The following is a 14,546-nucleotide window of genomic DNA, read 5'->3' as shown; positions in this document are numbered from 1 at the left end:
TGCAACCCTCGGTCCGGGTACAAACGGGTCGTCTGATATCAGAGAACATAAAGGTCAACAGAGGTACTAGGCATGGCTGCCCCTTGTGCCCGCTCCTTTTTTTGCTCGTAATGGAGCCGCTGCCGGCGTAGTTTCGGAACGGAGGCGAAGACTGGGGTATCTGGCTGGGAGACGGTTTGCACACTGTCTCTCTCTATGCAGATGATCTACTACTATACCTTAGAGACCTACATAACATAGTTGCCACCATAGCGGAAACGCTACGGAAATTGGAGACGATATCGGGCCTTAGGGTAAACTGGGCAAAGTCGTGCCTGTACCCCTTAAGGGAAGAGACTCCCAATCTGAATTTGAGCATAAACAACTTCCCCCCTCCACTGGCAGCCATCCACATTTAGATACCTGGGCATCTTCGTATATTGGGACTTGATATCCTGGAAGGAAACCTGATCAAGGCCAAAACTGCCATCAGGTCGCAGGTCAAGTTCTGGAAGACACTCCCACTTAATGTGATGAGCAGAATTTCCCTGACCAAGATGGTGATGTTGCCAAAGCTACTGTATTACTTCTCCAACCTCCCTGTTTATGTTCCTGCTAAAATATTTCGGGAACTAAAAAAAATTGACCTGAGGCCTCATATGGAACTCGGGCCGCATTATGGAAACTGCACGCACCTTCCTGCAGGGGGGGCTAGCAGTACTAATATGGAACTGTACTACTAGCAGCGCAATTGCAGTGGGTGACGAAGAGGCTCGCTGGACTTAATCTAAACAACACGGCCACTTCACAAACGCCATGGTCCCAATCTCAGATATACCACTTGTTTCATCCTGTTGCCCGCTCCCCCTGTGTGCCACAGGCCTGCCTTGCTCTTGCACACTGTTGTTACAAGAGAAGTTTATACCTTAACAGAAATATAGTCCCTTATGCTCCACCGCTGCTGCTCCTGGGAACGCCCAGAAGCAGGACAGGCACCTCAAATAGGGTGCTCACACACTGGCATGCAGCGGAGTTGCATACGCTGAGTGACCTGTATGCCGACCCTTTGATAAACTGTCAGAGGAATACGATCTGCCAGCAGGCCAATTCCTGCTATACAACTCTATCACAAGATCACTTTCATAGGCTTGGGGAGACATGAATACAGAACTGGAGATGCACCTCCTGATACAATACCTGCATGTAATGTGCAACGGCTCACACATAGTACACTGGCTGGCGGAGACGCTATTATCCTATTCGACACAACCTATGATGACCCTGCGCACAAAGTGTGAGGCGGACAGGGGAATTCTGTGGACAGATCGTGAATGAGACACAATTTTGGTTAACCCACGCAAATACAGAGAAATTCCAAATTCAGACTTATACAAACATACATCACACACAGGGCATATCTATCCCCAGATAAACTGAACAAATATCTCCATATGACCACCTCAGCATGCCATTGTTGCCTACAGACAAATGCAGATCTCCTTCATGTGTTGTGGTTGTGTACCTCCCTACAAACATACTGGCAGGAAATAATAACAACACTTGCGACATGCACCGGAAGGCCCCCCGCTGCAAACATGAGAAGCATGCATATTGGGCTTCTACCTCAGATCAAAGAAGCATAAGGTTACCTCTAGGTTCACTGACCTAGGTCTCATAGTTGCCAACAGACTACTCACCAAGAGATGGAAGAATAGTAACACCCCCCCCCCCCCGTCTTTACCAGCTGGAAAAATTCACTGGTGGTATGGGCACAAGCCGAAAGTACATCCTTGCACAGAGAGGAGATAGCCGGTTTACGTAAATATTGCATTGCGCAACAGTGGGATGTAATGCTTGTGGAGCTGAAACATACAGATAGACCGAGAACAGTCCCTCACAGGCTGCAGAAAGGCCGGACTCAGACACAGACACAGACGTCCAAACGCACCACAACTTAGGAGGGCAAGGTTGGCACTGACAGGAGTAGTGTGTAAGAGGGAGGGAGGGATCCGGCAGATCATCGTCCCAAACATCACGTGGTAGACAAGTTCAAAACTAAAATATAGTTGGTAACTCATTACTTGCATAAAATGACCCGGGTGTGACGGAATGATGATGGTTTTCTTTTGATTGTTTGGTTATCTATTGTGTTATATTTGCACCAAGCTGTATCCACGAAATGGACAATGAGGCACGAAAGAAAAAGGGAAAGACAGATAGGCAAATGGAAAAACAGCATCGGTGTAGGGTAAGGGCAATATACTGTTACTCCAATGAACCTACAACCGTGGCCCATGTAGAGTATAAGAAAGCTACTGTGTATTAACATTTTAATACTGTGTTCAACTTAACCGGGACACTGAACCTGAGTTGGTAAAATATCATTATGCATGAATAAGGACATGGCAATGTTTGTAGTGTTTAAAGATGTTCGCATAACCCTACCTCCTATATGTACACTGTTACTTATATTATTAAAAATGCAAATGAAGATTTTTTATTTTTTTTAAATAATATGAGAGGGGCAAGCATCATTGAGAGAACCAGATTTACAGGATTTAAGGGCTTTCTCAGAGTCCTCCAAGGAGATGGCGGCGAATTCAGTAAAGGAACAGAGTCAATTGATTGAGGCTATCAAAAGCTGATTCCCCACCCAATTGATATCAGAGGGGGAAACAGCCATTACAACGCGGCTGTTTCCACGCAGGGCCTTTACCACGCAGGCATTACCACACATACACTGTTACCACGCATAGCCTTCACCACGCAATTTTTTACAACGTACGTGGTGAGGGAATATGCTGGTAACGGCACCTGCGTGGTCACGGCTATCGGCATCGTTAGAGGAGCGAAGAGATACTTCTGCTTCCTCTTGACCAACTGTGCCCCACAAGAGTTGACTCGTCCTGCTGTGACGTATATGAAAAAATCCTTATCAGTCAGGGAAGGCCGAGCGCAGTGGATTCCTTAATTCGTGTGTCATCCTGGAAACGTGTGTTTTGCTGTTTAAGCAACATCTTTGTTCAGGTCAGTCATGTATTTGGTTGCCTTTTTTAAATGGTATGAAAACTCCACTGTTTAAATAAGTCTACAGATATTTAAACATTGACAATTCAATATAATATTTGGAGGGGGGCCTGATGATTTGTTTTCTCAACGGTGGGGGGGGGGGGGGGGGGGGGGGGGAGACCACTGCTTTTCGTGCATCAAAAGGAGAGTCATCTTAACTTCTCAGTATCTCTGTCTAGAGAAGCTAGGTAGAATCACATCCACCATATCTTAGCGGGATTACCGCATGAGCCTTAAACGAAAAGCCCTGGCTATGTTGTCCAGAGAATTCACCTCTCTTTCTAGTCATCCAGGGATGTGATGGTGCACTACTTACAGTTGTCCCAGTGTCCAATTACGATCTGCTAGCTGTGCATCTGACTGTCGAATTTTAAGGTTCGCTGGACAAGGCATCACAATTTTGAAATTTTCTTGCCAACTCAAACCCTTAAGTCCTCACACTGTCTTCAGTTGAGGAGACTTTCCTATCGATGCTCCAGATTGTGTACTTTAGGTGGTCACGGAGCAGTGCTGCACCACAAGTCTGGTTGGCAGCATGAGGGCGCTCCTATTTCACAAAGGAGAAAGCATTTTCTACAAGTTTAAAAACACTTTTTGGTCCTTGAGATTTTTTGTTATAGCCTCTTTAGGTCACATCTTGTGCCGCAGCGAACATCACTTCTCAGAATCCTAAATCACCCCAAACCTCATTTTATTACAGTGATCTCTCAAATAACCCTCAACAGATTCAAAATTCAAAAAATGTATTTGAATACAAATTGTTTCCATGAAAGAACAATACAGTGGAATGAAATACATAAAAATAGTTTTAAAACACAGTAAATGATTAAAAACATACAGAGAACTAAAATCATAGTCCCCTGGCAAAATTGCATGAAGTGCAAAGTTTAAGTTTAATCCTTGCAGCAAGCCTATGTAGTATTCATGGTACCACGGGCTCTTACAGCTGTTTTAAACAGGCATTTGCAATGCAATAGGTCTCGCATTTGCGAGAGTTTAAGCTAACAGTATTTTATATGACAATGCCTTTTATTTATATTTTAAAACCCAAAACCTACATAAAAGGCATTGTCATTTACAATGCCAATAGCTCAAATTTGCGTAAATGCGAGACCTATTGCATTGCAAATGCTTGTTAGACAAGATCCTCTCAGAAAACAGCCCACCTGAACAGAACAGCTTCTCGGTGGACTGTATCAACCAGTTACTTTCCCCCAGCACCTGATTTCCCCACACACACAGGTGCACACACACACACGCGCACACACACAGGCGCCAACGTGTGCGCACACAGACACCTGCGACATACACACACATGCGCTCATACACACACACGTGCTCACTCACTCACACGTGCTCGCTCACACACACACAGGCTCACACACACACAGGTGCTCACACACATAGGCGCTCACACCATCACACACCATCACACGGGCACACACCATCACACCGTTCCCACTTAGTCCACCAGGACAAGAATCTCATGAATCCAACACCACACACTACAATGCCTTCAACCCATATCGAGCTAAGATGCCTGGACGGGTGTGAGATCCGTTACCCCTACTGAGATCTTTTGGCAGATAGACAACTCGGCAGCAGACACCAGGGGTTAGCACGAGCTCCACCCCTACAACGGATCACTCGGGGTTATCTTATGATAATTTTAATTTACCCAAGTTGCGACAGAGGGCCGCCAACACCCCTCCTACCCTGAACCCCTTAACAACTTCGAATATTGGAAAACCCACTCTACAAATCAAACCTCACTCAAGCCACGGGAATATCAAGTCCCCCGCCTCTCGACTGAGAGAGTCTGTCAGCTAAATGCACTATCACAGACATCTTCACCTTGCCATGAAACCATCCTTTGCTCCTTTCTGAACACTCAGCTCCTAAAAGGGTTTGCTTGAGCTCTAAAGGTGCCTCCGGACGAGGACACCAGTCCAATACAGTCACACATTAGCAGTCACAAGCCTTTAAAAACATTATATATGATGGCACACGTCAGTATGCAAGGTGCACAGTGAGCAATGACGTTACACTAAATGAAGTCACTGCCCTATCCAAATAAAATTGATTGCAAATAAGCCCCGCCCATTTAACATGGCAATTCAAACTTTGTTGAAAGTAGAACATACAAACGGAAGCACATGGTAAAACTATTTCTATCTACACAACACATTCATGTCTAAGTGTGTGAAAGAAAAACATAGAAGGTTTTAAGCAATACATTAGCTTGCATTTAAGGTGATGAATTGACTATTTTATTTATTATGGACAAAGCACTGTCTGGCCCAACTATTTAAATAAAATAATGCCTACAGACTAAAAAAGACTTGCTGTGTAACCACCAAAGTAAACGGATGAGGCGGGATCCCACCCCGCGTTTCGCCGCCGCAGCCAGAGCTGTTCTGGAAGCCTTCTCCGGGCCGCTCTCAGCGCGACCCGGAAGTCAGGCAACCTTGTCCGGCACATGGGCAGGGCATGGAGCGCGCGGATGGAAGTGGCCGGGGCTCCCGTGAGCTAAGGGAGCCCCGCGTGTTACAGCCTGCGTGGATAAGCGAGGTGGGAGCCCACCCCGCACTGGCAAGCAGTAGAGGAAGTCCGGCGGGAGCCCACCCCGCCTTCATGATTGCCGCAGTATAGGAAGTCCGGCGGGAGCCCACCCCGCCTTCGTGAATGCCGCATGGTGCAGATGGGGCAGTATTTCAGGCGGAGCTCCTGTGAGCAAGACGGAACATGGGGTGTTGCTGCAGTGACCGGGTGAAGAGGCGAGACAAGCCAGGAGCAGCGTACAGTCCCCACAAGAGCCGGTGAGTGGGGTGAGGCATGCTGTACGTGCTGTACGTGGTAAGTGCGCCGCGCCTGGACAGGAGATGTGCACGCGTATCTCGCTAGCGACATCGCGTGAACGCGGCACCAGCTATACACCTGCACATCCCCTGTCCTGCAAGTTAATCTAATGCTGTGGTGCGCGTTCATAATTGCAGTCCTTCCTGCGCGTGCACATGTCCTGTCTCCCTTCCAAAGCAAGTCCATAACAATAGATCTCGTTAGCGGCAGCGCTTTCGCGCTGCGTCGCTAGGCGAGACCTAAAAAAGCACCTAAGCGAATACTCTCATCCGTCAATTGAGAAAACATGTTCAGGGCATCCCTCAAGTTATTAATACAACATTTTATTAAAAAAGGTCAAGCATAGTGTTTTATAAATTAGCAATACTGGGAAGAAGGCACCTCCCCCCCTGGGTTGTGGTAGGATAGTTTTAGCCTGTGGTGTGCCATATGTAGGGCCCACTAATCGGTAGCAGCAAATGTAAGACGCAAATGAGAAAAAGTGTTTGTATGTGCCAAAATATTATTACCTACAGAGAGGGAGGACAGACTGCATTTCTTGGGGCCACAGGCCATAAAAAAAGATTTTTGGAAGTCCGTTTGCAGATCCAAGGCAGCCAAATAGTCAACAAAACCATGGACTAACTGACGTAAGACTTTCAGTGTATGCGCCATTAAAATAGCATCATGAGCTTACAAAAGTTACGCTAATGCAGAGTCGTTGATTACTGGGACATCTGGAGTCATATTCTTGTTTGGGTTTCAGAAATCGGGGTTCTCCCGCCGCAATCGGGTGTTTTGGCATGTATGTTTACTACAAAGACATGGAACGGCGCCAGACAAAAATGTATCGTGATTCAACCACAGCGCTCACATTATGCGACATGGCCCCTGTTCTCGTTGTGCTCGTCAATTGCTTATTCGCACTGCTGCAGCTGTGTATTATTTTCTAGATGCGTAAAGGTTAAAATCAAAGTACATTTCAGCAACAGTTTTCCTAACACACAGCAGAGGTATTCATATATTTATTTCTGGTCAGCATCAGAGAGTTGTGTGAAAAAAATCAAAGGAAAAAAAGAGTGCATTTGCGTGAACTATTCTGTGTATGTGTGTGTGTGTGTGTGTGTGTGCGTGTGTGTGTGTGTATTTGCGTGTGTGTGCGTGTGTGTATATATATACACATTTCTGCAAAAAGAAGAGAGGGATGCCTAACTATTAACGGTGCGTTTGCTCTGCAGCATCTGGAGGGCTGAGGGCGGGGTGCAGAGGGGGAGGAGCTTGCAAAGAGCTGCACGCGCCCTGAGGCCGAAATCTCAGCAATGTGTTGAGTCTTGCTGCAGATAAGAAAGCGGCTCGGCATGAAGTGGTCTGGCAAAGCTCAACTCTCCAGGGGCCGCCAAGAGATTCGCATTTTATAAGGACTCTGGTCGTGCATGCTGTTTGGTTTGTTTTCCTGACGGGAGATATGTGCTTCCTGCAGCAATAGTTCTAATAGTGGGAGTTGTGTGAGGAGGAAATGGGGGTCACATCGTGTTATAGAGCGCCCAGCTGCTCCTAATCGCTGGGACACATTAATTTCCAAGGAAGTAAACATGGAATGTAACTTGAAAACAAGTTATGTAAGATTTTCCGTTTCAATCATTTTGTCTGTTAAGGGATCCGGTCGAGATGAAAGTCCAGTGGTTAGTATTCTGGAAAAGATGGTACTTTCAGGCAATCCTGATGCTGCAGTTCCCTTTGCGAGTTATACTATGCTGGACCACTTTTTTCTAACAAGTTAAACAAGTTTTAAAAGGAGACACGGCCTGCGGCCGTGAAACTGAAAGTACGGCCGGCCGGACGTGAATTATTAGGGGATGAGCGCACGCTGAGAAGCTGCCTTTGATGTGGTAATGCGAGGCAGGCAGGCAGGCGGCTGGTGGCATTGTGCACGCGCTTTTTAGGGCTTGCGCTTGCGCAATGACCTAAAAAGCACATGCACTTCAAGAAATCGCCAGTGGAATCGTGCTTGGGTAAACGCTGTTTAAGCCCCTATAGAGCTTCGCCAGCTATGCGCATGCGCACAGCAGGCGAGCCCTAAAAATCAACACAATAATGGAGGTTGACCATGTACTAGGGAATGGAGAGTGGGTCACACCATTAAAAACATTCATCAGCAGAGGTGCCCAAAACTCTGGGGTAGGTTTAAAAAGATCAATTGGGAAGCCATCTGGTCTGGGTGCTTTTCCATCTAAACTTTGCCTGATGGCTTTTTCCACCTCCTTTAAGGAGACCAAAAACTCCCCAGGGGTACACTTCAGATCAGGAGTGATCGGATCATGAATAGCAGCGTAAATTTTGAAAAGCATGCCTCCCAAGTGGTACTGGCAATGTGGCATTGGAGGAGTTGCAATATGGATCACTCTCCTCGCTGCTAACACCTCCCTCCAGAATGATTTACTGTTCTTTGTGGCTCCGAAGAAAGCAAGTGAGTCCCACCGATTTTGCAGTAATTCCTGCTTCGTTCTAGCGATAGCTTCTTTGTTCTCCTTGTGACATAATGCAACTACCACAGGTTCCCTGGGACTAGCTGTAAGTGCCCTGTTTAATTTACAATTGGCATAACAACAATCATGGTTAAACCCCTTTGGATAAGAGGGGGGGGGTTCATTTTCTAGATTCTTCCCTCATGTATCCCTTCTTTCACCATCCTAAACCTCATTTTACTACTACGATCTTCCTAATCCACTACTAATCCTTTCTGGATTCTCGGGTTGCGTGCTACTCGCCTAAAAGCGCCTCATCAGGAGTAGTAAGCACTATATAGATACAATTACAATAATATCTATTGACCCACCCCTCAAATGTACAGTTAAAAGCCTTTTGATAACCATGCAGATAATATGGAGCTTGCAAAGACCTAATCAGACCCTACCTGCTTCTGCTCAGCTTACCCTCTACTACCGGGCTCAGTTTCCTGCCAAACTGGCAGCACAACATGGAGTTTCTCAACCACCAACGCCAGTTTCACATGAGTTCATTGCTTGGGGTGGCGCGGTATCTCCTGTTTTTTTTTTTTTTAAAGGAGGGGTCCCCTGCAACGAAATGGCTTGCCAAATGAAGAGATAATAAAGTTTCAAAATAAATCTAAGGCAAGTAAATATACAGTCAAATTGGGAGCACAGAAGAACACAACACAACTGATTGTTCTTATTATACAAAAACTAGAAAAATGTTCAATCAATAAACGACGATGTTCGAACATCATAGCCCTCTAGAATTATGTCTTATGGTTACAATATGCATATTAATTGACAAAATCCCACTTCCATGCTCATGACAAGGTCAGCTCGTCATGCACTGCAGCCAAGCTGACCATGTAATTTCAATGGAAATTAGAGTAAAAGCAGGAATTGCCTTAGCACCAAAGGGGTTAATCTTTTATTGTGTCCAATTTTGTATCATCAAATATCAAAATATAACTTTTGTATTTTCATATTATATTGTTTTTGAGAATGATGAGGAGTGTATGTATTCTAAAAGAACCAAGGCCAATAAAGTAAGTTCCAGGTTTCGCGACCTAGGTCTAATAACAGCAAAGCGGCTTATAACTAAGCGTTGGAAGCACAAGAATCCACCGGAAGTGTTACACTGGGTGAGGTCCCTAGAAGTCTGGGCACAGGCAGAGGGCACCACTCTACTTAGGGAAGAAACGGCAGGGCTGCGAAAACATCCAATTGCACAGTCCTGGGATAGCATGCTCAAAACCCTAGTACGCACTACTGCCGCTTTACGGGTGCCTCCTGCATGGTAGGCGGGATCAAGCATCCTGCAGGCTGCATAGAGGCAGGGGATGCGCTGCATTCAAGTGTCACCCTGACCACGACTGCTGCGCTTGGTGCAGACCTCGCATTTCTCACAAGACATCACACAGACGTGGCTTTTGCAACACGCCATCCTAGCATTTATCTATGCCGCATAGCACACGAGAGTAGTGGCCCGTAATCACTGTTCGCACAAAGGCCTAGCTGTCACAATGCCCAGATGGCACACTAGTTATATATTCCTTCAGCTCTTTGATATCTCTTTGTTCTGATTTAATATTCTTTTTCATTAGAAGTGGTTGTTTGCTATGAAGACCGATATCTAATGAGCACATACGGCATTTATATGTAAATTGACTTTGTTTACCCAGGAAGTGCTTCATACTGTGAACTAACAGGTATGCCACATATAAACAGAACACTTATATGTATATGGAGGCCTTACTGCATTATCAAACATTGGCATGGAGAGGCGCAGTGAATGGATCTCTCCTGACCCCTGAATGGAGATAACAGGGTGTACATGCTGTAAGAGCCCAAGGCTCTATATAAATGTGTGAGCACTCTTACACCAACAACGCGAATGCTGTTACAACTATGCGAAAGAAATATTTTAGATTATATGCACAATGTCATAAAACAAATGTTATTGTCATGAGTGCTGACATATATTGTTGCCAGTAATGTATGTAACAGAAAAAATAAAATGCAAATTAAGATATTTAAAAAAAAAAAAATGATGAGGAGTGTATGTATTCTAAAAGAACCAAGGCCAATAAAGTAAGTTCCAGGTTTCGCGACCTAGGTCTAATAACAGCAAAGCGGCTTATAACTAAGCGTTGGAAGCACAAGAATCCACCGGAAGTGTTACACTGGGTGAGGTCCCTAGAAGTCTGGGCACAGGCAGAGGGCACCACTCTACTTAGGGAAGAAACGGCAGGGCTGCGAAAACATCCAATTGCACAGTCCTGGGATAGCATGCTCAAAACCCTAGTACGCACTACTGCCGCTTTACGGGTGCCTCCTGCATGGTAGGCGGGATCAAGCATCCTGCAGGCTGCATAGAGGCAGGGGATGCGCTGCATTCAAGTGTCACCCTGACCACGACTGCTGCGCTTGGTGCAGACCTCGCATTTCTCACAAGACATCACACAGACGTGGCTTTTGCAACACGCCATCCTAGCATTTATCTATGCCGCATAGCACACGAGAGTAGTGGCCCGTAATCACTGTTCGCACCAAGGCCTAGCTGTCACAATGCCCAGATGGCACACTAGTTATATATTCCTTCAGCTCTTTGATATCTCTTTGTTCTGATTTAATATTCTTTTTCATTAGAAGTGGTTGTTTGCTATGAAGACCGATATCTAATGAGCACATACGGCATTTATATGTAAATTGACTTTGTTTACCCAGGAAGTGCTTCATACTGTGAACTAACAGGTATGCCACATATAAACAGAACACTTATATGTATATGGACGCCTTACTGCATTATCAAACATTGGCATGGAGAGGTCGCAGTGAATGGATCTCTCCTGACCCCTGAATGGAGATAACAGGGTGTACATGCTGTAAGAGCCCAAGGCTCTATATAAATGTGTGAGCACTCTTACACCAACAACGCGAATGCTGTTACAACAATGCGAAAGAAATATTTTAGATTATATGCACAATGTCATAAAACAAATGTTATTGTCATGAGTGCTGACATATATTGTTGCCAGTAATGTATGTAACAGAAAAAATAAAATGCAAATTAAGATATTTAAAAAAAAATGATGAGGAGTGTATGTATGTACGTCTGAGTGTGAATGTTTATTTTAGTTCTTGTAGTTTGAATATAATTCTATATCGTCGTTTGTTGATTAAACATAGTTTTGGTATAATAAGACCAATCAGTTGTGTTGTGTTCTTCTGTGCCCCTAATTTGACTGTATATTTACTTGCTTTATATTTATTTTGAGAGGTATCTCCTCTGACTATTTAGAAGCTATCCTCTGACCATTTAGAAACTATCTCAGTTCTTGCCTGAAGCTCTCCTGTCAGAGGGTGAGCAGATGTCCCATATTCAGAGACGGTTGGCAGAACACAGAGCCAAGCGATCATGAGTTTCAGTGCAGGATTGGTTAGCAGTCCTTGTAAGAAAGCGATTCAATTAACATATATTACTGTGTGTAAAAGTTGCATCCTCAGTTACCGGAATGTCCCACTTTTTGGTATTGGGAATCTGCTCATCCTCCAGTACTTAGCCACCATTCTGTATCGTGAAGATAAGAAGAATACAGTCACACCAAATAATGTTATGCTCGATGGCTTTTCAGCAAGGACTCGAACCTGTGACCCTGACAGCATCGTTGATGGTGGACGCTTGTTCTGCCCTCCTTCTGTGCCTAGCGATACCACAGGAGCCAAGTCATATATTTGACACATAAGCTTTCACTGGCTTACTGCACTGCAGGAGTTGTCATCTTGGCTCGCTTGAAATTAATTGAAATACAATAGTTTTTTTAAACGAACAAATCGAATAAAGCTCTAATGACATAGTGAAAGTGCACGGCACCCTTCCCTGGACATACGCTCTCATCGTATTACTCCCTTTCACTGCCCGCTCCATCCACGCACATCACCATATTTACCACCAAATGCTCGCATTTTACTCCCCCCGCCCACTTCTGCCTCAATTGGCGCCTCCCCTTCCAATCTACACCGTCCCGCCTCTCTCGTGCACCCTTTCTCGTCACTATCTCCCCCCATACCCCCTCTTTGAAATCGGTACTCCTTATAAATTGTCTCATCCTCTTACTGTCCAGATAATGCTCCAGATACATCCCAGCCGCCATCTTGATAGAAAACAAACAGCCCTTTCCGGCTCCCGCCCCTCTTCCGTTCGCTATCTTCTCCGCAGGTGACGTTACTTCCGCACCTCAGAGCGCGAGCCCGCCGCCATCTTTTTTTCGGGCAAGATTTTCCCTTCGTTCCTGCACAGGAATAATGACTCCTTTCAGGAGGGGTGTGTCCAGTTAGCGTCATTTTGGAGCTGTGTCCTCGCTGTGTAGGAACTAATCAAGGCAAACCTGTACACCCGTTTTCCTATTGGTTTTGTTTGTTTAAGTATTGATCTAGATTACTGTTCATGTTCGATTAAATACGAATGCTGGTTTAAATACATGCTTAATTAACGGCGGAAATAAGCATAGGCATTGGCGGCTCTTATTATCGGCCTCTTTGGGACTTTCAGAATGAATACCTTCATTCTCAGACCCCTCTAGGAAGTTCGTTCATTATTGTAAATTTGTAATATTTTCTTGTGCATCCCTCACCCTTGCTTGCTGTGTGTGATTTTGTGTTCTTGCCTTCCATGGTTTTACCCTACCTCTTCTAGTCTCCTGTTTATTTTTGTAACGTTCTATTTTACAACATTTTTCTCATGTAACGTAACTGGTTCTATTGTACAGCGCTCGGACACCTTCGTGTAAAGTCTGCGCTATATAAAAATGCATTAAATAAATAAATAAAACAAATATATATCAGTGCACTTTATCTCTCACAATTTCATTATCAGAAGCCAAATAAGGTGAGGGAAACCCCCTTGTTGTCGGTAAAGGCAGCACTCATTCAAATAAGTACACATAGCTGCCAAGGTTTCAGATTGCCATATGTGACATTTGTATAACTTCAGTGAAATTATGAGTGACATTTCAACGACCATGAGTGACACTTTTTCGCGAGCAAAAATCATGCAATGAAGACGAGAGAAACCTTCTAAATATCTAAAATTACAGCCGTTTGAGCAACAAATAACTCCAAGAACTTATTAAAACTGCTGCAGAGCACCAGAAATGGAACTATGGGCACTAACCCTAGTGCTACCTCCTCATGCTTGCGCTCTGCGGCGCTGTGTCTCTGACAAGTTACAACATAAACAACATAACTGCACTACACAGTATCAGTCGCTGCTCTGCCTGGCGCGCAGCGTTGGCCAAAGTACACTTACTTTATATGCACTTCTCTACGTCCCGGTCGGTCCGGCGGCCGCACATCAGACTGCATGATGCACCCAGTTCTCCCAGAAGAGTGGTTTGTTCCATGCCTGGCCTGCAATACTACTAGTTGTCAAACACTGAGTCCCGCCCACACAAAACAGTGACAAGAGTGTCAGCGCACAGATAATTCACACTTCAATTATCCTCAGGGAAAACCGGCAGGCTGTGGTGAACTCACGCCAAACCGGCAGCGGGGATTTCCCAGGTGGTGGAAGACAGCAGATATACTCTGTAAGCAACCATCATTCAAACCAACCATGTCGGGCAACAAAGGAGGGCGCGGAACACACCAAACAAAACTAGATAAAAACGCCCTACAAAAAGGACCAGAGGACGTGAGTAATGAACCCGAACGCACAATCGAAAAAGAGGAGCCAACACTAAATGATGTAATCGCGCTGATCAGCAAAGTACAGTCCACACTAGAAGCACAAATAGATACGGTATCTACAGAGGTTTCCTTAATAAGAGCAGACTTGCGCAAATTGGGTGACCGAGTTCAGGAAGTCGAAGACACAACAAACTCGCTAAAAGTAGACACCAGGATCCTTCAACAACAAGTCCAATGCTTGCAAACCACAACTAAGATACTTGAAGCTAAACTGGATGATTACTGAGGCCGCTCCAGTTGGAAGAATATAATAATTATTCGGGGAACCAGAACGGGCCCAGGGGCCAGCAATGGATCTTTTTGTGGTGGAATGACTCCAACAACATTTACAACCCCAAGGCTTGTCAACTTACTTCTCCATTGAGAGAGCACATAGAGTCCCAGGGGGAGGCCCAGACCAGGAGCCCCGCCAAGACCGAT

At 45.2% G+C, this 14,546-nt stretch overlaps 1 protein-coding gene across 3 annotated transcripts in view; it reads right to left on the bottom strand.

Moving 5' to 3' along the window:
* The window catches only part of ING4 (inhibitor of growth family member 4), a 64,469-nt gene extending 51,841 nt beyond the window's left edge, over positions 1-12,628 (bottom strand). For 2 of the 3 annotated variants that reach the window (XM_078651542.1, XM_078651543.1), the window contains exon 1: positions 12,496-12,628. In XM_078651542.1, coding sequence (XP_078507668.1) covers positions 12,496-12,532 — 37 coding nt within the window. In that variant the 5' untranslated portion in view covers positions 12,533-12,628. Of the gene's footprint in view, positions 1-12,026; positions 12,046-12,495 lie in introns of those variants that run through there. The other variant, XM_078651544.1, reaches the window with a different exon arrangement.
* Positions 12,629-14,546: the final 1,918 nt, after the last annotated feature.

The sequence above is a fragment of the Lissotriton helveticus genome, chromosome 7 (genome assembly GCF_964261635.1).
Source record: "Lissotriton helveticus chromosome 7, aLisHel1.1, whole genome shotgun sequence".
NCBI lineage: Eukaryota > Metazoa > Chordata > Amphibia > Caudata > Salamandridae > Lissotriton > Lissotriton helveticus.
This window is presented reverse-complemented; position numbering and strand designations above follow the sequence as displayed.